General features: G+C 45.2%; 1 protein-coding gene across 1 annotated transcript in view; it reads left to right on the plus strand.

Annotated features, from left to right (window-relative positions):
- MVB12B (multivesicular body subunit 12B) overlaps nucleotides 1-27,811 on the plus strand; it is a 343,711-nt gene that overhangs the window by 100,437 nt on the left and 215,463 nt on the right. Inside the window, exon 4 of the mRNA XM_069241771.1 lies at nucleotides 15,648-15,744. Within this exon, the coding sequence (XP_069097872.1) occupies nucleotides 15,648-15,744 (97 nt within the window). The remainder of the gene's footprint in view (nucleotides 1-15,647; nucleotides 15,745-27,811) is intronic.

Raw genomic sequence — 27,811 nt, forward strand, 5'->3', positions numbered from 1 at the left:
GTTTTAAAAAAAAAAAAAATGGGGAAAAAAGGACTGCAGAAGAAGGCTTGTGTTTTTCCCCCCCTTGAAAATATCATCAACAAAGGGTTTATGGTGCTAAAATCACCATCTTCCCAGCTTTCAGGAACAGGCAGACTTGAATCAGAAAACCACATTTTTCAACACACTTTTAGCATTTTACTGGGACATACCCCATTTTTTACTATATTTTGTGCTTTTAGCCTTCTTTCAGTTAGTGACAGAAATGGGTGGGAAACCAATGCTGGATCCCGGAACCCTAAACATTTCTGAAAATTATTCAGCAAGGGGTCATTTGTGCAGATCCTACAAGGTTTTCCTACAAAAAATAACAGCTGAAATAAAAAATATTGAAATTGAGGTGAACAAAACAGCCGTTTTTCTTCATGTTTTTCTCTGTAACCTTTTCCTGCGATGTCAGATTTTTGAAAGCAATATACTGTTACGTCTGCTGTACTCTTCTGGTTGCGGACATATATAGGGCTTGTAGGTTCATCAAGAACCCTAGGTACCCAGAGCCAATAAATGATCTGCACCTTGCAATGGGTTTTCATCCTATAGCGGGCATACAGCAATTAATTTGCTGAAATATAGAAAGTGTAAAATAGGCATCAAGGAAACCTTTGTATTTCCGAAATGGGCACAAGATAAGGTGTTGAGAAGCAGTGGTTATTTGCACATCTCTGAATTCCAGTGTCCCCATACTAGCATGTGAATTACAGGGCATTTCTCAAATAGACGTCTTTTTTACACACTGTCTTATCTTTGGAAAGGAAAAGTGTAGAGAAAGACGAGGGGCAATAACACTTGTTTTGCTATTCTGTGTTCCCGCATAAAAATTGTACCTCACTTGTGTGGGTAGGCCTAGTGCCTGCGACAGGAAACGCAACATGGACATATCACATTTTTACATTGAAATCTGACGTGTTTTTTTGCAAAGTGCCCAGCTGTGGATTTTGCCATCTAACTCATCCGGCACCTAGGGAAACCTACTAAACCTGTGCATTTTTTAAATCTAGACACCTAGGGGAATCTAGGATGGGGTGACTTGTGGGGCTCTCACCTGGTTTTGTTACCCAGAATCCTTTGCAAACCCCAAAATTTGGCCCAAAACACCCTTTCCTCACATTTTGGTGATAGAAAGTTCTAGAATCTGAGAGGAGCCACAAATTTCCTTCCACCAGGTGTTCCCTCAAGTCTCCCGATAAAAATGGTATCTCACTTGTGTGGGTGGGCCTCGTGCCCGCAACAGGAAATGCCCCAAAACACAACGTGGACACATCACATTTTCCGAAAGAAAACAGAGCTGTTTTTTGCAAAGTGCCTAGCTGTGGATTCTGGCCTCTAGCTCAGCCGGCACCTAGGGAAACGTATCAAACCTGTGTGTTTTTGAAAACTAGACACCTAGGGGAATCCAAGATGGGGGACTTGTGGGGCTCTGACCAGGTTCTCTTACCCAGAATCCTTTGCAAACCTCATATTTGGTTAAAAAAAAAACACTTTTTCCTCACATTTCGGTGACAGAAAGTTCTGGAATCTGAGAGGAGCCACAAATTTCCTTCCTCCCAGCATTCCCCCATGTCTCCTGATAAAAATGGTACCTCACTTGTGTGGGTAGGCTTAGTGCCCACGAAAGGAAATGCCCCTAAACACTATGTATACACATCAAAGTTATCAAATTCAAAACGACCTATTTTTTTGGGGGGGGGGGGGGGGGAGACCTTCGTTTTTGGTCCTGGGCTCAGCAGCCATATAGGAAACCCTACCAAACCCAAACATTTCTGAAAACTAGACACCTGAGGGAGTTCAGGGAGGGGAGACTTCCGTGGGTCCCCCAGTGTTTTCTTACTCAGAATCCTCAGCAAACCTCAAATTTAGCTAAAAATTCACATTTTTCCCAAATTTTTGTGTGGGATCGCAGCACCAGGACAAATTTCCTACCACCCAACGTTCCCCTCAGTCTCCCGGTAAAAATGATACCTCATTTGTATAGGTGGGCCCAAGTGCCTGTGACAGGGAAGAGCCAAAAACATGTCGGAATTGGGGGAGAACCAAAGTGGGTCCAAAAGGGCAGTTTGAAAAAAAAAAATTTTAGGCTGACAAGTGGGGCAGAATTTTTTGCGGTATAGATGAGGCAATGCAGGGTGGTAGGAATTTTGTAGATTCCTGCAGATTTCGTGAGGTTCCACCAAAAAAATGAGGGGAAAATGTGTGATTTCCAGCAAAGTTGGAGATTTGCAGAGCATTGTTGATAAGAAAATGGTGAGGGGTGCATGTGAAGCACACCATCCTGGACTCACCCAGAGGTTTAGTTTTCAGATGTGTCTAGGTCTTGTGGAATTTTCTACATGGCAGCGTCCCAAAGTCTAAAAAGTGCAGCCCTCACCATTCCAAGTGGGACGATTTTGAGAGTTAGACAAGCTCTCATAGCCCAAATGTAACACCAAAACACAAAATAATCAAATATCCTCTTGCTTGCCATGGGATAAGATGTTTTAGTGTGCGGTAGGAGAGAGGAAAGACTGTGACCCCCTTCTGTTGGGGTGGGGGCATTACCATGCCCATACTGGTTATCAGCCACCACCCCACTATTTTTTTTTTTTTTAAATTCCCTGGCACCTAATAGGTTTTATGCCTTCCTGTGGAGTGAATCAGGGGTAATTGCCCCATCTACCCACCGGTGGGCAGAACAACTTTGGCCCCATTTATTTGGGGTGGGGATATGGCCATACCCCAACCCTGTTTTTTAAAAACAAAAATCTTCTCTGGTGGGCTTTCTGCCCCCCATGGGGCAGATGGACCTTCCAAAAATAGGCCAATCTGCCCCCAAGGGAGGCAGATATAGCCAACAGTAATGTGCCCCCATGGGGAGTGACCCTTGCCCAAGGGGCTGCCCCCCCAAACAAAACACACACATACACACACACCCACCAATCCCTGTGCCTAAGTGGTTTCTGCTCCCCCTGGGGGCAGATCGGCCTAATAGAAATAGGCTGACCTGCCCCCAAGTGGGGCAGAAATGGCCTAAAATAAATTTGCCTTGCCCCCACATCCCAGGGAAGCGCCCCTTGTCTAAGGGGTCACTCCCACCAGTAAAAAAAAAAAAATCCTTGGAGCCTACTGGTTTCTGCCCCCCCTTGGGGGCAAACTGGCCTAATAAAAATAGGCCGATCTGCCCCACAGAAATAGCCTAAAAACTATTTGCCACCGAGGGGAGCGACCCTTGCCTAAGGGGTCATCCCCACATGTAAACAATTAAAAAAAAATGATTCCCTGGTGTCCAGCGGTTTCTGCCTCCCTCCCGCCCCCCGGGGTACATCGACCGAATTAGGGGCCCCTTGCGTGTAATTGGCATAAAAAAAAGTCCTGATCGCGATCGGGCAGCAGAAATGCAGAGGGCGACATCAAAGGAAAGGAAAGGCCTTTCCTTTCCTTTGATGCGCCTCTCGCCCCCTCCACGTGATAGGAGGAGAAATGCTTTTGCATTTCTCCTCCGATCCGCGATGGGGGCAGCTTCTGATGAGGTTGCGCTCTGTGGCGTGGCCTCAGCGCCACGCCACCGGACGTAACTATTACGTCCTTGGCGCCCAAGGGGTTAAGGACCAGCCAGAGATATAAAGCACTGACAGTGCAGACCTAGTTACCTAGCCACCATGTCCACTCAAGCAGGAGCTGGATCTGCCCTTCTCCCAAAGCAACTTCACCTTCAAAACCACTTCTCACCAGTGTTGGAGCACTTTTTCACTTGTTGAAGATCATTAGTATTAGATAAACAGGGTCCAAGGAGTCCTAGAGGACGCCTTCACTCACATTCCTGCATGCATGACGTCTAGTCCAGGGAGCTTCAAACTGTTCCAAAAATATGTTTGTACCCAGGCTGCTTTTTATTAGGTCGAGTGCGCAAGTACTCTGGCCTGTTGTAATCTATCTGTGGGCTTTTAGCCACGCCCTCTGCACGCCCATCACTATCACTCGTTCATGGGCTTGCCTTTCAAAAATCCTTTATCATTGGTAAATGCTTTCCGTTTGTCCCTCCTTGGGGCAGTTTTCTTACCGCCTTGGCCATCGACCCTGTTACATGGATAATTGCACGTTTGTCGATACATTTGACTGCAAGCAAACTTCTTTTTCCTTTTGTGTCTCTCCTTCGCGCTCATGCTCATGGTGGCCGTGGCGCTTTGAATCAGCTCGCTTATGTCAACTGTTTACTTTTCATTTTCAATTTATGTGGCAAGAAAAGTCCAGTTAGGAATTTACAATGGTAATATCTCTAACTTGAGCAAACGTGAGACTCATTGCATTGAAAATGCTTGTTTTAAATGCTTTAGCATGGGCATGCCTCTTAAGGATGTCAGGAAACTTATGCTTGGTTGGAGTAACTTCATGTTCATCGCACCTCTGCTGACCAGTCTCTTTATTCACCTGTTTCTGTCTGAACCTGGAGGCAGGGGATGAGGATCCCGACACCCAGGTTGTCTTCTGCTGCCATCATTACCTGGTATTGACTTTTTACATAAAAACAGATGTAAAAGAATTGCGATAAGAACAAATATCAGCCACATCATATCATAAAGCCTAAAACATGTAACATGTAATTGGTATGCCTTCTTATCTAATACCCAAAACCCACGCATCAATGACTTCATCCACAATATTTGTTTTTAAGTTTGTAATATACCCTGAAAATGTTTGGAATAAAAATATTTTGTCGCACGCATTGGACCTTCCTTTTCACTTCCTGCCTGAAGACGCGGTTCTGAAAAAGTGAACTCATCCCACCCATGCACCTTACCGGCGGGTAGGGTGATCACCAGACTCACACGCATTCTATGTCATAGCAACAAAAGCGCAGTGGGTTCCATGCCCCAGAGAAGCTTTTTAAGCTGGAATTTGAATCTTACTTTGGTAGTTTAGGCTAGTACTGTCATTTATTTTATTTTCAGTGTTTTCTGTGGTACCTATGCAACCTCTTGATAATGTTTCAGTACCAACACTGGGATAGGATTTAAATGAAACCGACAAAAGGTAGGTAATGTTTGCATCATTTCTAAAAGTCTTCAGTCACAAGCAGTTGAACACACTGTTACAGTGTGTCATTGTCTTGCACCACACAACTCCAACCAATGAGGAGCCATCTGCAAATCAATCTTGGCCACTATACAGTATGAAGTTTCATCCCAAATGTCCCAGACACGTCCCTTCTGATCTGGTACAGAAGCAGCCCCAGCCCAGTTTCAGCCTTGTTTGGCCTCCATTGTGAGATGTAGCTTTGATACCATGTCACAGCATCAGTGGAGCGATAGGTAGCCATGTTTACTACCATGCTCCGTTGGTGGGCTTATAGTGGGTCATCTCCCCAAATTTTCACATGTGAGCATTTCATAATGGATTGTAGGACTTGAGCTTCACCAAGGGCATCTATTGGGAAGTACTCAAGTGCTAATACTTTCAGAATACAGAAATCACCCTTTAAGCTACACAAAGTAACTTCGGAATTTGGACATCAAATGATTGCTTGATTACATATGTAACTATAAATGTTGTCTGGATTGTCAGGAAGCCTGTTAAACCACCAAATAATATAAAGAGCACATCCTGGTGCACTATAAAGCTGGTAGGACAGGACTACAGTTATTGGATTTGTTGAAAATTGTTTAGAGTTGCAGTAGTTACACCTTGGGGCAGGCTATCTGCCATTTCTGAAGCTGCATGGTGGGTTACTTGTAATGCCACGGTACATAGGTAGCTTGTAGGGGTTTATGGCATAGATGGGTGTTTTAGATTATTATTTGAACACTGAGAGGAAGATTGGACTATTTCTTCTTTGAAAGATTAGTAGTTGGTCCCCGAATAGAAGTCAGTATCAAAACTTAGCTGTGCAATGTGCAAGTTTAAGCCTCACAGATATTCTTCCTCTTTTGATACCTATTTTATTACACTGAAGAACCCTAGTTTAGGCTTGAGGTCCAAACCCTTCCCCACCTCTCCTTGCAAGTAGAAGTATGTAGCTTGTTTATGTTGATGGGAAGTGTTTTAAAGGATGTGCCTCTTTGGGAGCACCCTTAACCATTGTACATCCTAAATGTAAAGTAAAAAGACAACATAGAGGTGCCTGGATAATTTATAAAGTGCTGAATATATTATTTACCATTATAAGTTTAGAATGCGTGAAGTATGTTTCACTAAAGTCACTTAATGGCAACTTGCCAGCTTGTGTTTTGCAACCTTCTATCTCTATTGTCGTGTTTTCAGGGCAAACGTTCTCACTTATAATGTGTTTAATTTATAACTTCAGTTGGTTTGGTGATTAAATCCCAAATATTTATCACATGTAGTGGTAAATTTGACATTGTGCTTTATCAAATACTGGTCTCAATTAATGTAATTTTATCAGACGTATGACAGTCTCTGCATGGTAGGTATCAGTTTCCAGTCTTCAGTTGTAGAATGCTGCGTCGCTGCTACAGAACTCTGCTTCCATTGTCTCCTGCTTGGAATGCTGCTTCCGTTTACTTCTGGTGCATAGAATGTGGATTGAATTGTCTCTAGTTGTAGAATGCTGCTTCCATTGTCTCCTGCTCCAGAACGCTGCTTCTATTGCCTCCCGCTTGGAATACTGCTTCCGTTTACTTCTGGTGCATAGAATGCTGATTGAATTGTGTCTAGTTGTAGAATGCTCCTTCCACTGTCTCCTGCTTCAGAACGCTGCTTCCATTGTCTCCTGCTTGGAATGCTGCTTCCGTTTACTTCTGATGCATAAAATGCTGATTGAATTGTCTCTAGTTATAGAATGCTCCTTCCATTGTCTCCTGCTTGGAATGCTGCTTCCTTTTACTTTTGGTGCATAAATGCTGATTGAATTGTCTCTAGTTATAGAATGCTCCTTCCATTGTCTCCTGCTTGGAATGCTGCTTCCGTTTACTTCCAGTGCATAGAAAGTGGATTGAATTGTCTCTAGTTGTAGAATGCTGCTTCCATTGTCTCCTGCTCCAGAATGCTGTTTCAATTGTCTCCTGCTTGGAATGCTGCATAGAATGCTGATTGAATTGTCTAGTTGTAGAATGCTCCTTCCATTGTCTCCTGCTCCAGAACGCTGCTTCCATTGTCTCCTGCTTGGAATCTTGCTTCCGTTTACTTCTGGTGCATAGAATGTGGATTGAATTGTCTCTAGTTGTAGAATGCTGCTTCCATTGTCTCCTGCTCCAGAACGCAGCTCCCATTGTCTCTTGCTTGGAATGCTGCTTCCGTTTACTTCTGGTGCGTAAATGCTGATTTAATTGTCTCTAGTTGTAGAATGCTGCTTCCATTGTCTCCTGCTTGGAATGCTGCATAGAATGCTGATTGAATTGTGTCTAGTTGTAGAATGCTCCTTCCATTTTCTCCTGCTCCAGAACGCTCCTTCCATTGTCTCCTGCTCCAGAATGCTGCTTCCATTGTCTCCATCTTGGCATGCTGCTTCCATAGTCTCCTTCTTGTAACACAGGTTCCATTTACTTCTGCTGCATAGAATGCTGATTCTGTTGGTTGCAGTTCAAGAATTCCGTTTCTGTTGGTTCTCGCTATACATAGTTCTCCTATTGGCTTCTTCTGTGCAGAATGCTACATTCCATTGGCTCCATTTGACAGAATACCAATTCCTTTGGATCCTTCTGTGCTGCTTCCTTTGGCCTGTTGTGGGACGATGCGACTTTCACTGACTGCTTTGTTACTGTTTCCATTGACTCCTTGGCATAGAAATATTACTTCCATTGGCTCCTGCTTTAGAAAGTGCTGCTTCCAGTGGCTCCTTCCGCACAAAGTGCTTCCTCCATCTGCTCCTTCTTTATAAAGTGTTTCCTCTGTTGGCCTCTTCTGTGTAAACCGCTGCTACTATTAGTTCCCTCTGCAAATGGCGCTACTTTCTTAGTGAGTAGACACAGGCCCTTGAGTTAGAAATGTGCACGTTTAAGTACTTTGATGTGTGACACACTGTGGAGGGTGTGGGTCCGCTTCCCTTATTTTAAGTGCATATAGTCGTTTCGACAGTGGTGGTGAACTGATTCTCACAGGTGTAATTTGTGACCCCATCGCCTTCAATTTTCTTAGCAAGAACCGTGTTTTTTCATGGGGAGTGAGTAAATAACATATGACATCTGTAGAAAATAGTGTGAAATTAGTAGTGCAAACCAAATACAAACGTATCCACCCAGAGCGGTGAAAATCCAGTGGGGCGCTCCCCATGAGTGCCAGTACCTGACACTTTCATTCATTCATAATAATGGTAGAAGCAATGTAAGTATATTTTAAATCCCAGAGTGTAGCTTCTCTTGTGCTTGTATGAAAATATGAGTAGTCAATTCGAAATGCCCCTGTTTATTTAACAAAGGTGACATAAATAAAACATGGCCCTGGCGTCAGCTATCCTTGTTTCATCTGCCAGTCATCGTGGCTGCACTTTGAATGAACTGTGGCTGATTTTAATTTTACTAAATTATCCATTACTGTTTGTGGTAAGCAGACTTACCTCAGTCGCTTCGTTGTAGCGTTTTATGTTTGTACTTGCACAAGCGGTGGGTCAAAGCAGCGCCTCCAGTGTGGACTCAGTATAGATCCTTCACTCCCTTGGTTCACTGTTAACCAATCACAGACTTTGTGGTCTCTCCACCTTATTGGTCATCCAGAATCACAGAAACAGGAGAGGATTTACCACCTACTTCAGGGGTCTGGATCCTCCAAACACCACGCTCCCATTCTGGAAGAGGGGACGTGCAGGTTTGGTTGTGTACAAGTGCGTTGAGCGTTATTGCCATCTGTGCTTCTTTTGCTTTACTTTTAAGACTCATAGAGACGTGTTCCCTATTGCAGAGCGGTGTTTTGTTTGCCTCAAGCGACAGGTGTCGGTGTTGATGGGTTGCATCTAGATATTTCTTGCCACTTGCATCAAATGTAGAATTGGGCAGTTTGCTCCCCTTCATCGCCTTTTTGACGAGTACCCTGAGTGCTCCCACTAAGCAAGGGAAGGGCTGCTACGACTGTCATTAAACCAGCAGGTACAGCTCCTCTCCAACAGCTGCTAGCAGGGGCCACCAATGCGTAGCTAACAGTTGGCAGCCACCACGGGAAATGCCACCCCTTGGGTTTGCTTTTGTAAGTGCAGTAGTGGTTCTCCCTGTGCTGCATCCTGCCAAGGACTACAGTACTGACAAATACTGGTGTCAGTAGCTGGTACATGGCACATAAGCTGATAGTGGATATAGTACTTTGGCTCATACTACTGTGGTGCAGAAGCCCCGGAAGGTGGCACTTCTGCGTTATTTTTGCCCATCCTTTTATTGGTGGTGAGATGCAACTGACAACCGCTTTCCAGCAATACTGTGTGGCCCATTGGGCAGTGGGGCCCAAAATGTGAGAGTTAAAGCAACTGTGGTCTTCCACTTACATCAGAGAATAGAAGAATTTACACATAAACTTATCTTCCTGGGAATGCTTCCGGGTTTAGCCTAGTGGTTCCCGGAAATGAGTCCATGCATCATTGTCTTATCAGATGACAGGCCAGTCACCATGGATGATTTTGGATATCTGCAAGAGTGTAAGAACTGCTGTACCAGCACCTCAAAGTGATCTTCCAGGTCTAAACTTTGTTCTTCCCACTCCTCATTTCTTTGATGGGTTTAGTCTAGGCCACCTCTCTGTTAAATTGGTTTTGTTTGTACAAGAAGGTTGCTGAGACATACCTCTTCTTTCCTCATTGTCGTGAAACTCATGAGTTTTACTTAGGGACTTTTTTCTTTTCTCAGAGGAGGCTGCATGGGACATAGCTAGATTTCTTCTGTTATCATTGTTAGCAATTTATTTACAACTTGGCTGCAGAATAATAGGATGGGATTATAGCCATTTCTTCTGATGGAGACTTCTAGCCGAAGATTCCTTACTGTAGAATATTCACCAGACTAGATTCTGAAAATCTTGAACAGTACCTCTGTGCGCCAGAAAGTGGTGGAGATCAGCTCCGCGCCGTCATCATCTGCACTAGATGTGACCTGCATGGTGCCTATATTGGAACCACCTTAGTGCGCTGACATTACTTAATTTCTCTTTGTGCCATCAGCGTAGACACAAAAGAGCTACCTAGGTCATTATTTAACTTTTTTTTTTTTTACATTTTCTCAACAATTTTCTAGCAATTTCGGTTCTAGTGTGCCATAGAAATATCCCCTATGAACACCTGGAAGTTTTAAGCCTTATGGAGTCTGTCACAGGCAAATGTCTGTGATAGGCCTCATTTAGTTTGCTAATGGTGCCTGGAGCCAGACCACGACTCCAAGGCCTGCTTTGACTGCTGTTCTATGAACCCCCAGAGTGGTCTGGAAGAATGCATTGAAATTCCTGGTCACTCAGCACCGAATGACTCCCCACTGCTTCAGGTCCCAGTCTCATGGAAGGTCCTGGGCCCTCCCTCTGAATCGTTCCTATTGGTTGTCATCGAGGGCAAAATCTTTGTTAAGGAAATCCCACAAGAAGAAGACCAAGAAGTCAAAGCATTCTTTGACTTTGCTGTGCTGGTCAGAGTCAGTGGATGGGGTGCAGTAACAACGGCACAAATCTAGTTCCCTTGGTGATGGTAAATACCAGTGTTTTGATGGAGGTGCTTCAACCTTGGGTATCCTCCATGGAACCTCTCCTCACCTTCATTAAAGCCCTCACTGATTTCCTGCATATGACCTGGACACAGGACGATCGCCCGCTGCCACAGCCCTGCTCCTGGGGATTCAGTTTTCCTCACCCAGCACCCCGCCCTTGAGAGCCTGGTTGTGCAGGGCTCAGCATCCAAGGTTAACCCTTGCACATTCCCTACCCACCACTGAATAGGGGCACTCACCAGAAGGCTGCAGATCCTTTAGAATTCGGCAGCCAGAATAACTCTCAACCTCCCATGCCACACTCGCCTTGCAACACACCTGAAGGAGCTTCACTAGCTCTCCATTCTCAAAACAGCACAGTTCTAACTTCTGACCCACACTTTTAAGGCACTAGGTAACACTGGCCCAGCATACTTCAGCAATCACATCTGCTTTCACAAACTTAGACACCTCCGCTCGCCTGGCCTCCTACTTGCACTAATCTCACATGCAGGAAACCGGATCTGGAGATCGAGCCCTCTCCTACATGACTCCTAAAACGTGAAATAACCTGCACTACACATAAGAGCCGCCTCCTCACTTCTTGACTTCCGCAACAAACTGAAGACCTGACTTTTTGAATAGTCCGACTAGGTGTGTCTAGACTCATTCCGGCTCAGGGCTAGGACACCCTCCTAGATGATAGTGTGCTCTACAAATCTGCATAACATAACATCCAGAAAGCTGGACACCTTCATTTAGAGGATATTCTCTTCCAGCAGCCTTGCACTGTGGTCCATAAACACTGTGTACCTCATGGTCCGGGGCACCTACACAGTGTAGAACTCTGTCACACAAGTGCTGACCATGGTCTTGGGAGAGGCCCGAGCCGAAGGGTGGGATGCAGAAAAGTTCACAATATGCTGCATGTTGGCTGCAACAGACTCGCTGGATAGAGCAGTTGCTTCAGCTGTGGTGCTCTGTTGCCATGTCTGACTGAAGTCAACCAGCTTCTTGAGAGATTTCCAGGCATCCCTTATGGGCATGCCCTTCGAATGTACTTGCCTGTCTGGAGACAAGACAGATTCAGAGCGCGAGTGCTTCAAGAACAGCAGGGCCACCGCCCTCTTGTTGGGGGCTTTCCATGTTCCTATGCCAGGACCAGTCTGCCTTCTGTGGCCACGGTAGGGGCTACCGGTCCTGTCCATTTCCACCCAGCAACCACGGCACTGCCAACAGACTCCCTAGTCCTTTTGTAAATGCAGATGTGGCCCACAAGCTTTGTGGGGCCCAAAAATAAAGATCTGCCCCATCTGCAGCTGCAACCTCCAAACCTCATTAACATGCCCTTGCAACCTTATGAACAACAGGTTGGTGTAAGGATGCTGCACCACCGACCCTGCTAGCAGTCCATGACTCTGAACAAGTGGGTGCTCCATTTTGTGCAGCGGAATTACTTCCTTTCACGGAAACTCCACGACCCATGCCACCGTCCTCAAATCGGCTGATGGTGGATCATCGCTCCCCGTTGCGCCAGGAAGTAACAACTCTTTTTGCCATAAGGACCTTCAAGAATGTACCGACATCAGAAGTAGGTTGTGGTTGTAATTACCTCTTCTTTCTGGTGCCGAAGAAGGACGGAAGCCTCCGCCCCATTCTAGATCTACGCCCTCTCAACTACTTCCTGAAGAGAAAGAAATTCATAATGCTCAGGATAGCTCAGGTACGGTCTTCCCAGTACCATGGAAACTGGATGCTAGTGCTGCACTTGCAGGGCTCATATTTTCATATAACTGTCCTCCTGGCCCACAGACGTTACCTGCAATTCACAGTGGACCGTGATCACTTTCAATTTGTTGTGCTACCCTTTGGTATTTACGAAAGTGATGGTGGTCGCATCCCATCTGCGGAGTTCAGGGGTTCCAGTCTTTCCCTACCTCGATGGCTGGCTGTTGAAGGCACCCTCTCCACAGGCATTTGTCACCCACCTCCAGACAATGGCGGACCTCCTGCATTTGATGGGGTTCCCTATCAATGTGCCAAAGTCACATCTGACATAAAAGCTCCATCTCATCTGAGCCATACTGGACACAGTGCAACTCTGTGACTATCCCCCGGAGTGGAAAGGCCAGGAATTTGAGACTATGATACCTCTGTTTCAGCTTCTATCCTAGATTTTGATGAGAGTGACTGAGTCTTTTGGGTTACTTGGCCCCCCTGTATTCTTTTGGCAAAGCATGCTCGCTGGCAAATGCAGCCTCAGCAGTAAGACCTGAAGTCCTAATGGGGACAGGATCAGTGGAATCACTTTGATCCGATCCAGATATCGGAGGGAACTTCAAAAGACCTGCAGTGGTGCCCAACAAATCACAATAGGGTCAGCTGCAGACCCTCTCCCTTCCCCACCCAGATCTCACAGTAGTGACGGGTGCATCACTTCTGGGATTAGGCGGCCATCTGGGAGAAGTGGAGCTCAGAGGACTCTGGTCTCCAGCGAAATGCATCTCCACATCAACTTGTTGGAGCTAAGAGCGATTCACTTGGCATTGTAAGCTTTCCTCCCCTCCTTTAAGATAAGGCTGGTTTAGGTGTTCACGGACAACACCACTGCCATGTGGTACTGCATCAAACAGGAGAGGGTGGGGTTGTGGACCCTTTGTCAGGAGCCTCTGTGCCTCTGGACATGGACATGTCTGGAACATCAGAACGTTTTGCTTTCATCCTTGTGGCTCTGGATTGGGCATTGAGAGTGTTATATCACATACTCCTGAGCATGAGCATAGGTCCTATGATCAGAATGTCCTTTCAGGAAGATCTCCTGTCACAGCAACAGGGGAGGGTTCTACACCTGAACCTGCACATGCTCTGCCTTCATGGGAGGAGATTGATCAGTGGCAGCAGAGGGTCTTCAGTCTTCCTCCTGAAGTCTGTGAGGTCACAGAGACCATATGTGCCTGCTGTTGGGACATGTTTGTGACTTGGTGCATGGAAAAACATGTTAACTCTCTTTCTGCACTCTTGTCTGAAGTGTTGCTGTTTGTTTTGTCATTAGCCTGACAAGACTTTGCTCTGAGCACAGCGAAGGGGTATCTGTTTAAGTCACCTGTTGTGACACATTTTCTGAAAGGTCTTCAGTATCTTTTTGCCCCCAACCTTTCTTTATACCCCAGTGGTACCTTGAAGTGGTTTTAACTTCATGTGTTCACCCTTTGAACCCATGCATAGTTTCTCCTAAGACTTCTTAAGATCAAGACAGTCTTCTTGTTGGCCATCTTGGTGGCCGTGAGGCTCAGCGAGCTGCAGGTGCTTCTTGTTAACCTTGGGTACACCAAATTCTTCCCAGACAAACTGTTTTTCTGCACCGTGTCTCCTTTTTTGCCGAGGTGGTGACACCTTTCCACAATGTCCAAAGCATCTTCCATTCTTTCCTCTGTCTGGTCTCTTGAAGGAGGAAGAGAGACTCCACCTCTCAGGAGCTTTTTGTTAGGTTCACTGGAGAGAAGGGGAAAGCAGTGCTGAAAAGGCTCTTGTCCAGATGGATTGTGCTCTGCATTAAGCTCTGCTGTGCACTGGCCATGAAGCACCCCCCTTGGTGGTTACGTGCTCATTTCACTACTGCCATAGCTATGACCACTGCGTTAGCTTGGTCCACCGTCCTAGATATCTGTCAGGCTGCTACAAGAGCCTCCTTGCACATGCATACCAAACATTACTGTCTTGATAGGCAGGTCCGTCATGACAGGCACTCGGTGTGTTCGGTCTTTCAAGACATTTTGGTCTGGATCAGTTTGCAGACTTGCCTCCAGAGAGGTATTGCTTTGGTATCTATTCTAAGGTGAGGAATCTGCAGCTAGCAGTCTCTATCAGGTGAACAGATTACATACCTTTGGTAACGTCTTATCTGGTAAAGATTCTCTCTAGAGAGTTTACTGACCCTCCCGGCCTTCCCCTTTCTGAGAACTGGTCTTCCTACCTACAAGGTCCCTGCGGGCCCTTTGTTTTTGCACACTGGTAAATCAGCCTTCTGATGTGTCTCCATACGCAGAGAGTCACGTAAAGAATCAGATGTCAGTGTACTGGGGTGGCGGCTGTGTAGGCACCACACATATCACATCCTTCTTGGAAGATGCTGAACCAGTCGAGGCACCTACCGTCAAGCAGAAGCACTTCTCAAGATTTTCTAGTTCCAGTCTGACACCTGGTGAATATTCTAAGGTAACGAGTCTGCAGCTAGATACAGTCTCTACCAGATTAGGCATTAGCAAAGGTAAGTAACTTGTTCTACAGGTTGTTACGGTTCTATTGCATGAGTTATAATCTTAAACTGCAGGCAAGTAGTCAATTACAAGTGGGACCCTGACGGCCCTGCTATGAAATGAAGAATCACCAACTTAATTGCTAATTTTGCTGCATGCATTAATTTGCCATCTGATCTTCGGAAGTTACTGCTGCTCTTGCAGTTCTAATTTGGCTAGTAACTGATTATCACAGCCCAATTGTGGTTGTTGCGAACAATGAGATGGACATGAGGTTGGCAAAATATGTTGGCAAATTGGCTGAGTTATTTTTTTCCATGGGTAAAATAAATTGATGTCGCCTGTGATTAAAAATGTAAATATTCTTTACATTCATTTCGTTATTTTGATATAGTACTGTTGAGTAGGGTTGTTGGTCGCACTAGGCTTGGACTAGGGCTTTTTGATGAGGGGCGGGTGTTTTGTGTGGGAGGAAGTGGGGGAGGGGACAGGTGGAGGAGGGGCTGATGGACTTGCCAACAGGATTGATTCATGTGGTCCCGTCATATTTTTGTTCACCTTGTAATTAAAATGTAATAAAAACAAAGTTTGAAAATAAAATATTAAAACCGAGGGGGTAAAATCTGGTAGATATTCGTAATGACAGAGTGTAAGATCAGTTTAATGAGTAACTGGGTGATGTAGTTGTGCATGTGTAAATAAGAAATAATCAAAAGGGTAATTACCATTTGCTACACAATAAACGTTTTTTTCCCCTTCATTCCCATGCCCACAGAGTCACTTAGGTAACGTGCTCGTTGATATGAAGCTTATTGATATAAAGGACACCTTACCAGTGGGTTTCATTCCAATTCAGGAAACGATTGACACGCGTAAGTAAAAACAAATCAATTTCATAATTTTTGTCACTGTTTTTACAATGTTGTCAGCTATAGTTTTAAAATAAAATGCGGATGAAAAACTTACATTTAGGGACTCATTCCTTTTTCTCCGGTGAAATGCATACAAATCAGCAGGTGCAAATTAAGGAACCACATGTTCAATTAGGGAAGCCTTTCATTGTTGAAAATTCTGAGTGTTGCTGGTAATTATCAGAGTTAACCTTGTATCCATGTTCTTAGCCTTGACAAATCAACCACATCAGAAGAAGTATTGAAGACACCTTTTCTGCCAGATCTTAATCAATTCTGGCTGGTGCTGATACTGTGAACGTCGGGACACCAGTTTTGGGTAACCCATTTCTACCAAAGCCTTAAATCAAGTTAAGGTTTCATTGTCCTTTACTGAAATGTCATGGGCATTGCAATGTATTTCCAAAATGCAGGCGATAGCTTTGAAATTCAAATGCTGATTAGTTTGTTATTTTCTTCTCTAGCAACTTCTCACCCAGAAGAATCACAGTATGTCAAAGTGATCAGTGCTAGATTAGTGGTAGAATAAGTGAAAGGGACTGTAAGCCAGCTCTGCTTGGTTGTATGGTTTTTCTGAGCTTCATGTACTCCACCTCCCATAGCAACAAGGCCATTTGTTGCAATCTGCTGCCCTCTTGTGGCGTCTTCCAGGGCTGTCACAAGGCAGCACCTTACAGTGGCCGTAACTTAGTATATTCATGCCAATGATGAAGAACTTATTCTTCAGATGCTTAGTGGTTTTTCAGGGATCCTCTTATGCAGTGCTAGAACTGATATGCAGTGAAGGGATCAGCAACTGTTGCAATGGTAGCATTGTGGGATTAGGGTGGCCTTTAGAAGTCTTTTGAAGGGAGTGCACAGTTTGGGCCAGAAAGATGTCAAGAAAAATGTGATTTTGAATAGTTTGAATTGCTTCTACTCCCCAAAAAAGCAGAAGGGGATTCAGTTCTTAATTCACATCAGAGACTATTTTTTAAATTGTTCTCTCTGCTTGAGCACACTTCCAGCATCCTTAGAATCTGGGATATTGTGGGTAAAGTTGGAGCGGGACCCTAAGGTTCACGTTAACAAGGCTCCAAGGTCACACCTGAGGATAGTAGATGGAACTCTTAAGCATATTGCGAGGAGATCCTGTGGGGTACGCAAACTGTGTCCATGTTGAGATTATGGTGAACAGATTATTTCTGTTGATTATTGATTTGGTTGTCTAGTTATTTTATTATGTTATTTGGGATATTTATTGTTTCGGATCCTATATTGGTGTCTGTATTTTTTGGAAATGCAACAAACCAGTCACTAAGAAATGTCTCGACATAAAAAATTGCCTAAACAAGCATTGTTGTGTGGGTTTGTGTGTGTGTGTGTGTGCGCGAGCCCACCCGCTGCCTCTCATGCAACTACTGAGCAATAATGAAGCTTGTTTACAAATGTAGCAGTTGATGCTCCGATCCTCATCAACCTGGGAAACAACTGTGGGAGTCACCAAGATCACCAGTAACCTTGAGAACATGCATTGACAGATCAAAGAAAGCTTTCTCAACCTAAAAGTGGTCAGTATATCATGCAACCCCTCTCCAAGCCCTCTCCTGTAGACTGGTGAGCAAGTCCCTGTGCCAGCATACCAGTTAAACATTTGGCTGTGGGACAGGGGTCCGTGGGTGCTTCTGAGTAGATGATGTCAGTGGTGCTCTGAGTGATGAGTTGGTCCCAGGCGGTGATCCGGTGGTCGGCGGTTTAAGTGTGGGAGTGAGGAGGCTGAGGATGTTGGCGCTGGCTGGTTGGGGACCTATGTTTTTGTAGATGGTGGAGATCTTGTCCTAGTCCTGCAAAAAGTCCACCAGGGTGCTGCAGAGTTCTTGGGAGGGGTTGATGAGGTATTCAGTCACTGTGGGGTTGGAGAATTCCTTTACAATGCTGAGGAGTTCTTTGCTGTGGTTGGAGCTGGCTTTGATGCGGTCAGCTAAGGCGTTCCTTTTCATTTCTTACATGTCTCGTGGTAGTGGTTGAGCTATGTCTTGAAGATGACTCGGTCAGTGCACTCCTTGCTGGTGTGCCATTTTCTTTCCAGTTGCTTGCAGTTGCATCTTGTGGTTCTCAATTCCCCCTCGCTGCCTCCAGTGCTTGGCTTCAGTTGTTGCCTGCTGCCCTCTCTTACTTTTATGGACAGTATTTGCGCCTATTGTTGGGCTCTGTGCCGGTCAATGCTTTCAGCTGCCTCTGAGCTATCCTTGACTTCTTGCCTGTTATTTCTATGACTTTTGTTGGTAATTTCATTTTGTGTCTGTTATCTTTTGCCTGTTTTTCCTATTTCATTTCATGCCAGTTATTTTCGCCTTTCCGTCATTTTCTGTTCATGCCTGTATTCAGTGTTAACCGTGCTTCTGGCTTATTTTGTCTTTGTATCTGCTTTGTTGTTGGTTTGTGTATAACGGCACCAGCCATTCACTTTCCTGCTCTCCTTCTTTCCCACTGTTCCTGCCTCCCACTTCTTGACTCCCAGAGCCCCTCCCAGGACCTACTTAATGGAGGCCACAGTGCCTCCATTAAGTAGGCAAGCCCATCTGCGCCCGACAGCACCAAGATCTCCCACCATCTGCAGCTACACCGGTGCCGAGCTCCTAGACTCCAGACCCTGCAACAACAATAACTACTGCCACACCTCGTCACACTCAACAGTGGGACCTTTTGCATGCTGCCACAGCGACAGTGGAGCACCAATGCATGAAACCGCTGCCACCACACCAACCACGACTGCGCCCGGACACCTCCACTGCCTCCTGCTCAACATCCGATCACTCTTCAAACATGCCACTGAAATCTGAGATTCCATCACCTCCCTCACCTCTGACATCGTCTTCCTCACCGAGACCTGGCTCAACCCCACACCTGCATCTGACATCACCATGGCAGCTCCCAGAGGCTACAAGATAGCACTCCGGTACTGCATCAAGAAACACGGAGGTGGGAGCACCATTATCCACAAAAAAATCCATCCACTGCAACACGGCCACAGATGACACCACCCCAATCATGGAACACCTCAACCTCCAACGCGGAACTGACCGCAAAACCACCAACAGAGGCACCCTCGCCTACAGACCTCCGGGACCATACCCCAGTTTCTATGACACCATTCCAAAATTCATTGCTCCCCAGACCATCAACACTGAACACTACATCTTCCTCGGAGACCTCAACTTTCACCTCAGCAACCCCAACAATGCCAACACGGCCAACCTTCTTCAAAGCATGAACATCATTGGCCTCACCTAGCTAGCCACCAACCCCTCAAATTTCTTAAGGCACATGTTGGACCCTATCTTTGCAGTTAGCAAAGAGTTGAGTACAGATGTCATCTAGCTTACCTAGATGGACCACACAATCGTTCCCTTCACCATCATAGCAGCCCCGTCAACAGACCGATCAGCACCTCACACCACAGCTGGAACAAAGTATCCTAATGTTAGTGGACTGACGCTCTCAACACCATCCACTGCAGCACCTCTACCAACCTCGAACAGGCTGTCAAGATCTTCACTGCCTGGACCTTCTGACTGCCCTGACAGAGTTTCCCCCCTCAAGCACACCAAACCCAAGAGAGTCACTAAAAATGCCAGCTGGTACACTGTGAAATTGAGAACCACAAAACGCAACTGCAAGCAACTGGAAAAGAAAAGGAGTACACTGATCAAGTCACCTTCAAGACATCGCTCAACCACTACCACGACTCACGAGACCAGAAGGAATGCCTTAGCCGACTGTATCCAAAGCCAGCTCCAACCACAGCAAAGAACTCCTCAGCATAATCAAGGAGTTCACCAACCCCACAGCGACTGAAAGCTTCATCAACCTCCCCCAAGAGTTCTACAGCACCCTGGTGGACGTCTTTTTCAGGACAAGGAAAAGATCTCCAACATCTACAAAAATGTCGGACCCCGACTCACCAGTGCCAACACAGTCAGCCTCCTCGCTCCCACAGTCACAATCATCAATCACAAGATCACCGCCTGGAACCAACTCATCACACAGAGCGCCACTGACATGATGCACTCCGTCCACTCAGGAGCACCCACAGACCCCTGTCCCCCACTACATGTTTAACCTCTGCAAAAAGACCAGCAGAAACAAGCTCACAGCCATCCTCAACACATCCATCACCTCGGCCACCTTCCCAGACGAGTAGAAACATGCTTAAGTCAAACCCCTCCTCAAGAAACCATCCGCCAACCCCAACAAGCTCAAAAACTTCCATCCCATTTCCCACAAAATTCCTCAAAAAGGCCATTAACCGCCAACTCACGGAATACCTCGAGAACAGCGGTCATCTGGCAATATCCCAATCCAGATTCCACATGAACCACAGCACTGAAACCTCTCTGATTGCAGCCACTGACAACATCAGAACCCTCCTAGAATAGCAAAAAGTGGCTGCCATGGTCCTCCTCGACCTCTCAGCGGCCTCCTTCCTCACCGGAAAAACACAGAGAATCCACCTTCCACCATTCACCTCTGAGCCCAAGAACATCATCTGTGGTGTCCCTCAAGGTTCATCCCTCAACCCTACTCTGTTCAATGCCTACATGATCCACCTGGCCAGCATTGTCAGAAACCATGGAGGGAACATCATCCCCTACTCAGTCGGCACCCAGCTCACCCTCTCTCTATCTGAAGACCCATCCACCACAAGGGACAACTTTGTCCTGTGCATGACCCACATTGACTACTGGATACAAAACGACTGTCTCAAGCACACTATGGACAAAACTGAAGTACTGATCTTCGGGAAGAGCACCGCCTTGGGGAACAACTCTTGGTGGCCTAGTTCACGGGGAGCCACTCCCACCCCTACGGACCACACCTGGAAACTCTGCATCATCCTGGACAGCAAGCTCACCATAAAGAACCAGATCAACGCATTGTCCTATGTCTGCTTCCTCACTCTGCGCATACTCTGAAAAGTATTCAAATGCTCCAAGTCTCTACCAGATGCACTGTCACTCAAACGCTCATCACCAGCCCCTTGGACTACAGCAACACACACTACGGAGGAACAACTACACACCTTCTGAAAAGACTACAGACCGTTTAGGACCCAGCTTCTAGACTCATCCTCGACCTCCCCAGACAGACCCACATCACCTACCTGAAGAAACTCGACTGGCTGGCTGTCCACAAGAGTTGCCAGTTGAAGATTCTGACTCGTGCCCTCAAAGCCCTGCACAGCCAAGGACCAGAATATATCAACCACTGGCTGAGCTTCCACCAACCCTCCAGGCTCCTGCGATCTGCTTCCCTCTCCCCCTCTCACACCCACACGCATCTGCAGTGCATTTAAAGACCGAGGTCAAATATCAGGTACTGTCTTCCAAGGGCGCTTGTTTACTTTTCTTGCTCCTACTTCAAAGTGAGAGGATTTATGTGACAATTTTGCTGGATATTGGGTGTAGGAAAGAGTTTTCTTCTAGCACACGACAACTTTAAAAGGAACTGCGTAAGTATTTCAGAATATATCAGAATAATGAACACACAAATGAAGCACATTTTTTGTTATTTCTGAAGTTGGAAACAAATACTTTAATCTGATCAAAATGAATCATTAAACTAGGTGATGCAATTTCCAAACATTTTCGTCTGTGCGCTGTATAGTTTTATTTGTAAAACTGTATATCTGTGCAAATATAATGGCCATTTCAATAGAAAATGTGGTGTCTGTAATTGTAGTGTGCTACCACACCATGAATACTCCACTTCACACCACTCTACATCACTCCACATCACTGCACTTTACTTTGCATCACTTCACTTTACACCACTACACGCCACTCTACCCTGTACCACTCTATGCCAAATCACTCTTCGCCACTCTACTCCACTGCACTCTACACCACTCCAGTCTAGGCCACACCTGTTTACTTTGCACGACTCCACTCTACGCCACTCTGCAACACTGCACTTTATGCCACTGCACTTAATGCCAATACACTCTGTGGCAATGCATTTTACTCTGTAACACTCAACTGTGTGCCCCTGCACTCCAATCCAATCCACTGTAACCCACTCTAATTTACTCTGCACCACTGTAGTCTACGCCACTTTACTCTACACCACTTTACTCTAAGCCATTACACCCTATGCCACTCTATGCAACTGCACTCTACCCTGCACAACTCCACTCTACGCCACTTCACTCTACTCTGAATTAATCTACTCTATGCCGCTCTACTCTACACTACTCTACTCCTAACCACTGCACTCTACTCTGCATCACTGTACTCTACACCTCTGCTGTCTATGCCACTCTACACACCTGTACACGGTCTACTCTGCAACACTGCAGTTTCTGTCACGGAACTCTACACCACTCTACTCTGCACTACTCCGTTCTACGCGTCTGCTCTGTATGCCACTACAATTTATGGCACTATACTGTACTCTGCACCACTTTGTGCTACTTTGCTCTGCACCACTCTATGCCACTGCACTCTATGCCACGCGACTCTACTCTATACTCTACACCACTGCACTTTACACTCAGGTCAACACCACTCCACTCTGCACAACTCTGTGCCACTGCACTCTGCGCCACTCTACTCTGCACCATTCCACTCTACTGTGCACTATTCTAATCTACACCACTGCGTTCTACGATGCTGCATTGTATGCCTCTGAATTCAATACCACTGCACTCAATGCCACTGCACTCTACCCCGCTATACTCTGCAACACTCTACACCTGTCCACTCTACGCCACTATAGTGTATGCACTCTATGTGACTCCACACTATGCACCTCCAGTACACAACATTCTCTGCCATGTCAATCTATAACACTCAACTCCACCCTTCGCCATTCAACACTACAACACACCACACCACTCTTCTCTATGCCGCTAACTTTTAGCCATGCTGAACAGCTGCCATGCTGGTGAACAAGATGGCTAAATCACATTGGCAAAGCCAATAGCTATTGCATAGAGGAGGCCTAGTGACTTTGCCAATGCTTGTTTTTTTGTAACCATTAGATATGCCCTAAGTGCAATGTGTAGGCCCATGTGTGGGCCTCGTGTGCACTGGATCATTGGGCTTAGCTTCAACTCCATGATGAGGCCCAAATGCTGCAACCCATCTGGAGATGTTTTCCCATCTGACTGGGATCTGGGCTGGCTATTTGAGCTGGATTGTTCTTATTGGAGCACAACCAAGGCTAAGGCTGATTTGCATATGGCTGGTTACTGTTTGGAGTGCTACAGTGGACTGAGGGCATCTCACACTTTCTGCATTCTCTAAACAATGAGCTGTGGAGAGAGGGTTAGTGAAGAAGCTGAGGGCAGTAATATTTCAAATGGTCAGTTGAGAAGTTCAATCCAGTCCTGCAGCAAACCGCTTTATGAGCCATTCACAAAGATGTAAACTAAAATCTTACTTACGTGTATTGACTGTAGTCCTCCTGAAGTGTTGAGTCGCCTGCAAGAAGTCTGTGTTACCAGCTTTGCTGCACTTGTTGAATGACGTGTCCATCAGCTAACTGGTCCACTGTGTGTCCCAGATGCAAACAACTGACCAGGTCAGGTGGGAGGAGATACTGGAAGAGGTGACCTTTCCATCTCAGGAGTCTCAGGCCTACTCAAGGGTTCAGTGCAAGATTCTATGACGGTATTGACAGGATTGGATGACAGCATCTCATTGGCAATGAAGTAAAAGGTCGTCCACAATGAACAGTGCTATATTTCTTGTGCTACAAGTAGGCCTATATATGCATCCACATTTTCAGATGATATTTAGTGGTGCGTATTCATGCAATAAGGAGAACTTCGGTCTTATCCTCAGCTACTTTAGAGAAAGTGGTCTGCATTTAGAGAATGTTTGCAAAGAGACAGGAAAAAGTTGGTGTTACATTGCTCATGTGGGTGGATCAGGATTTGAGTGTCCTCGCCATGCCTGAGAAATCATAATTGGAACATTTTTTAATAACCGTTTGTATTGTTTTCTGCCACAGAACAATAAGCACACATGGCAATCACATTGCTTCTGTAGTCAAACCCCGACCGCTTCCCTCACTCCCGCCTTGACTCTATTCCATAAGTTCCCATTGGTTGTTTGTCCCCATTGGTGTCTCCTTAAAATTGGAGCTTTGATATTAGATCTGGCAGTGGACGCTGATAATGATTCAACCACATTGAGGTTGCAGAGATGATGTAGGGAGCTCCATAGGTCAATCTGTCGGAGTCTGAAGAAGAGATCCACCACTTCCTGTAACCGATGAGCCAGTGAGATGCGTGACCAATGATCTGTTGAATGGCGTCTCTTGATAGCGGTTAGCTGGTGTAGGCGACAACATAGTTGTGGCTTGAGCTACTGTGTTGCGAACAAGTCAGTGTTTTATGTCTTGTTCTGAAAAACTACAGCTGAAGGAAAGATCCATAAAGCTATTGAAGCTTGTGGCCTCTATGGTCGTCTTTCGATAATTTGTAATGTTCTATCTTTTTTTCTTGTTTTTCTATAAGGATACTAATGGACAGAATCTCATTGTTCACCCACTATCTGAGTTCCGTCATGCTAACGAACAGTAGGCGGCAGGAACGAATGTCATGTTCGGAAAAACAATCCTTAGGTGGTCAACATTAATTACCAGTATCCAATTGTTTGTGTATAATTTGGTCCATTTCTCTCTAGCATGCCAGGTTATCAATAAGTAAAGGATCTGTTTGGATCATGGCAATACATATCTCTTTCGCTAATAACCACGCTTGCATGTCTTCTGCATGAAACCTATCAGCAAATCTCTGTCTTGATTCCAGTGAATTGCAGAATGCCTGCAAAGGCAAATTTGACATACAGGATGAGAGAGCTGCATCACAAGCATATCATTTCAAATTCTATTGCTGCTATCCTGGGATCTATAAAGATCTATTTCTTCGTAATACATTATATGGATCTAAATGGAGATCTGGATGTATATGATAAATATAGAAAGAGGTGTCGGGAATCACAGAAACTCCTCAATTTCATGGACCGGGGGAGATTGCTGTTGTTTAATTCTCTTCCAATATTGCTTGTTCATGATCCCCCCCTAAGACCTTTTGCATTTTGTTTTATCTTTCCAGTAGAATTTTTTCATTTAAGGAAACGTTTTTCTGTAAATAATTTGGCAACAAGCAAGGTGCTAGGCCTCCTAACCAACAACAATGCATATTATGTTGTGTAATCCTCAGATTACTTTAAAGGCTTCGCTGTGCATCGACGTACTTTCCTCTTCATCCATTGGAATCACTGAGCACACTTCTTTTGAATATAGTATGTTTACTTAAAATTACTGCTGACTAGACGCGTATAATGAGTAGATAGGATCTTTGGGATGACTGTGCTACAGATGGTAGAGTCGTGCAATCAGAGCACGGGTGAAGAAAAAAACAAATGAAACCGCTGGCTCCGTCTTTGAGAAGACATGCCGGGTGTTGAATATGAATGGAAAACCATTTTTTGCATAGGTTTGCAGCTGAATTTATGTGAACATGTTTTGGGCACTTGCTCATAGAAAGTGTGTCTGGGAGCAAGGCCATACCACATTTGAACTCTGTAGAACTGGATAATGAAGAGTTATCCAGCTTTTGGACCTAGTTTAGAGTTAAACTATGAATGGATTTTTCACATCATGAGTTGTAGCTTTTGCTTTTATGAACTGAAGAGCATTTCTCATTTTCTGTGTTAAGTGATGGGCCTGTGTACGTAAATGTGTATGCAAATCTAAGTGGAACTTAGATTTGCAAATCCTGGGAAGCAGGATTTAGGGAATATTTCTGACCCTTAATCACTAGTACGGTGGTTACGAGTTCACCACTATAGCGGTTTTTAGATCTCACGTTGGCTTTCTGTTGTGGAAAGAACTATTGTGGACAATACCAATACTTATAATGGGCTTCTGATCAGCCCATTGCTTATCACTTATTTGATTTCTTGTCAGTTTCCTTTGCTTGCTTCTTATTGGATGGCTTACCTTCCTCTCCTTGTGTGTCTCTTGCCCTGGATGATAACTTCTTGTGAAAATCTCTTGTGGGCCATGTCAGAAATGTACAGTTGGCTTAGAGTCAGCCCCTTGCTTTTTATTGGCTGGCTTTCTCCTCACTCTCATTTGCTTGTGTCTTATTGGATGTTTTTTCTTCCTCTCCCTCCCCTACCGCAAAGGTCCTTTACCATCGTTTTGATTTGATAACTTGTATCCCTTTAATGCTCACATTCAGGGAACTACTTTTTAGTTTTTCTTTCAGTACTCAGATTGTATGTGTTTTCTTGCTGTCTCTCTTATCTGCTTATCCTCCCCCAAATATCCACTTCCACGTGTGCTCGGTGTTGCTCCACCTACCCCACTAGCTCTCTCCTTTGTGTGCTGTTTATCCAATTATATTCCTCTAACCATTGCGCCCTTTGTTGCTCCCTCAACTCTCCCACCCGACTTATTAATTTGTTTTATTTTCTCCCATGCCAACTCCATGATGCTTCACTCAGACACTCCCCCATCTGCTCCTCCCTTGCTTACCCTGATGCACGCTTCTGTTGCCTTCCAGTCGTTCCTTAACTACTCCCCTACCTCATGTGGCTCCTGCTGTTTGCTGCTGGGCTGCTCCACTTTCAGAAAAGGGCTTTCGTGCAGTACTATTTATTGTTATTATTTGCTGTTCTAAGTGGCGTCTGCATGTTTGTATTGGGCCAAATAGTTTTTTACTGTGTAGTAGCTGGTACAACTCATAGTAGATATCCTCTTTCACTTGGGTTGGAAAGGTGGCCCTATTGAAAACTGAAGTCCAAACATCAGTTCTCACTTATTTAATTAAAGGTTAGTCTTGTCGCCTTCAGCTCGAGGTTTTTTTCCTGCATTCACCTGTTAACCTGTCAGGTCGCAGGACCATCTGTGGGCTAATCCTCTTGTAGAGTCCCCATCTCATTGCAGCAGGATCTGCTAGAAGTCTTTGAATAAGTAAAGTAGCAGAGTGTGTGACGGTGCTGAGCCCTACACGTGAGTCCTATTTTTGATGTCTATGATTCGGGTATGGTTATGATGAAGGAATAAGGTTCACTCCGCCCCCCCACCCCCCACACCCACTTCTAGATACCTCACATGATGTATTTAGACATGTGACTGGTTGTACCAGTGGTTTTGGCAAAGTTACATGTTTTGTTGCCTATGTCTTCTGCCAGGTGCATTCCTTCTCACAGTTTTTGCAGATTGTGTAGGTTCCCAGGGCATCTGTTTACAAATCTGACTTTGGGAACAAGTGTGCACTGATTGGAGCTATCGGTTCATGCAATCAATCTATCTCTGTCCCTTCTGCTTTTCTAGGCCTCCGCTGAATTAGAACATACAGGTTCTGTTGTAACAGACACCTCTGTTATAAGTCCCGGTTTAGTGGTCCTACGCCAGTGATAGGAAATCCAAGTGGTGACGATTGTGAACACTAGTTTTCTCAGATTCACTGATCCAGCTGAAGTTATGGAAATTAGGTTGAATCATCAAGAGTTGTTGAAAATGTAGCCTCAGGTATACCCACCTGTTAAGTAATTAGTGTGTCTCCACATTACTGACCAGTAACGTCAAGTAAGTGCATCCCTTTGGGCCCGCACCAGATAATTCAGCTGAAGATGCTTCTGCTGGCGAAGCTCCTTCAGCACAAGACGCCATGTTTGAGCCAGGCAGATGAAGGTTATTTTTTATTTATGGCAAAATATTCTTTTGTGTTTGGACTTACTTTTCAAAACTTCAGTTCTAGAATTTTTTAAGGCTAAAAAAACACAAACCTGCCTTTCTCTGCTTGGTTTCTGTATTTTGATCATTGAACCAATTCAAGAGCCTGATATATACTATGGTGGAAGAAGTGTGACCAACCAAATAATCTGATTTTCACCTTGCAAAGATAAAGTTATTTAACTTGGACAACGGTGTGTGTATAGCATTATACGTTGTCAGCGGAATAGCCGTCAACTATCACTGCTTTCCTGTGGCGGACTGTGCTGCTTAATTTGTTTTTAGCTCATAT

This window comes from Pleurodeles waltl, chromosome 6 (genome assembly GCF_031143425.1).
Source record: "Pleurodeles waltl isolate 20211129_DDA chromosome 6, aPleWal1.hap1.20221129, whole genome shotgun sequence".
NCBI lineage: Eukaryota > Metazoa > Chordata > Amphibia > Caudata > Salamandridae > Pleurodeles > Pleurodeles waltl.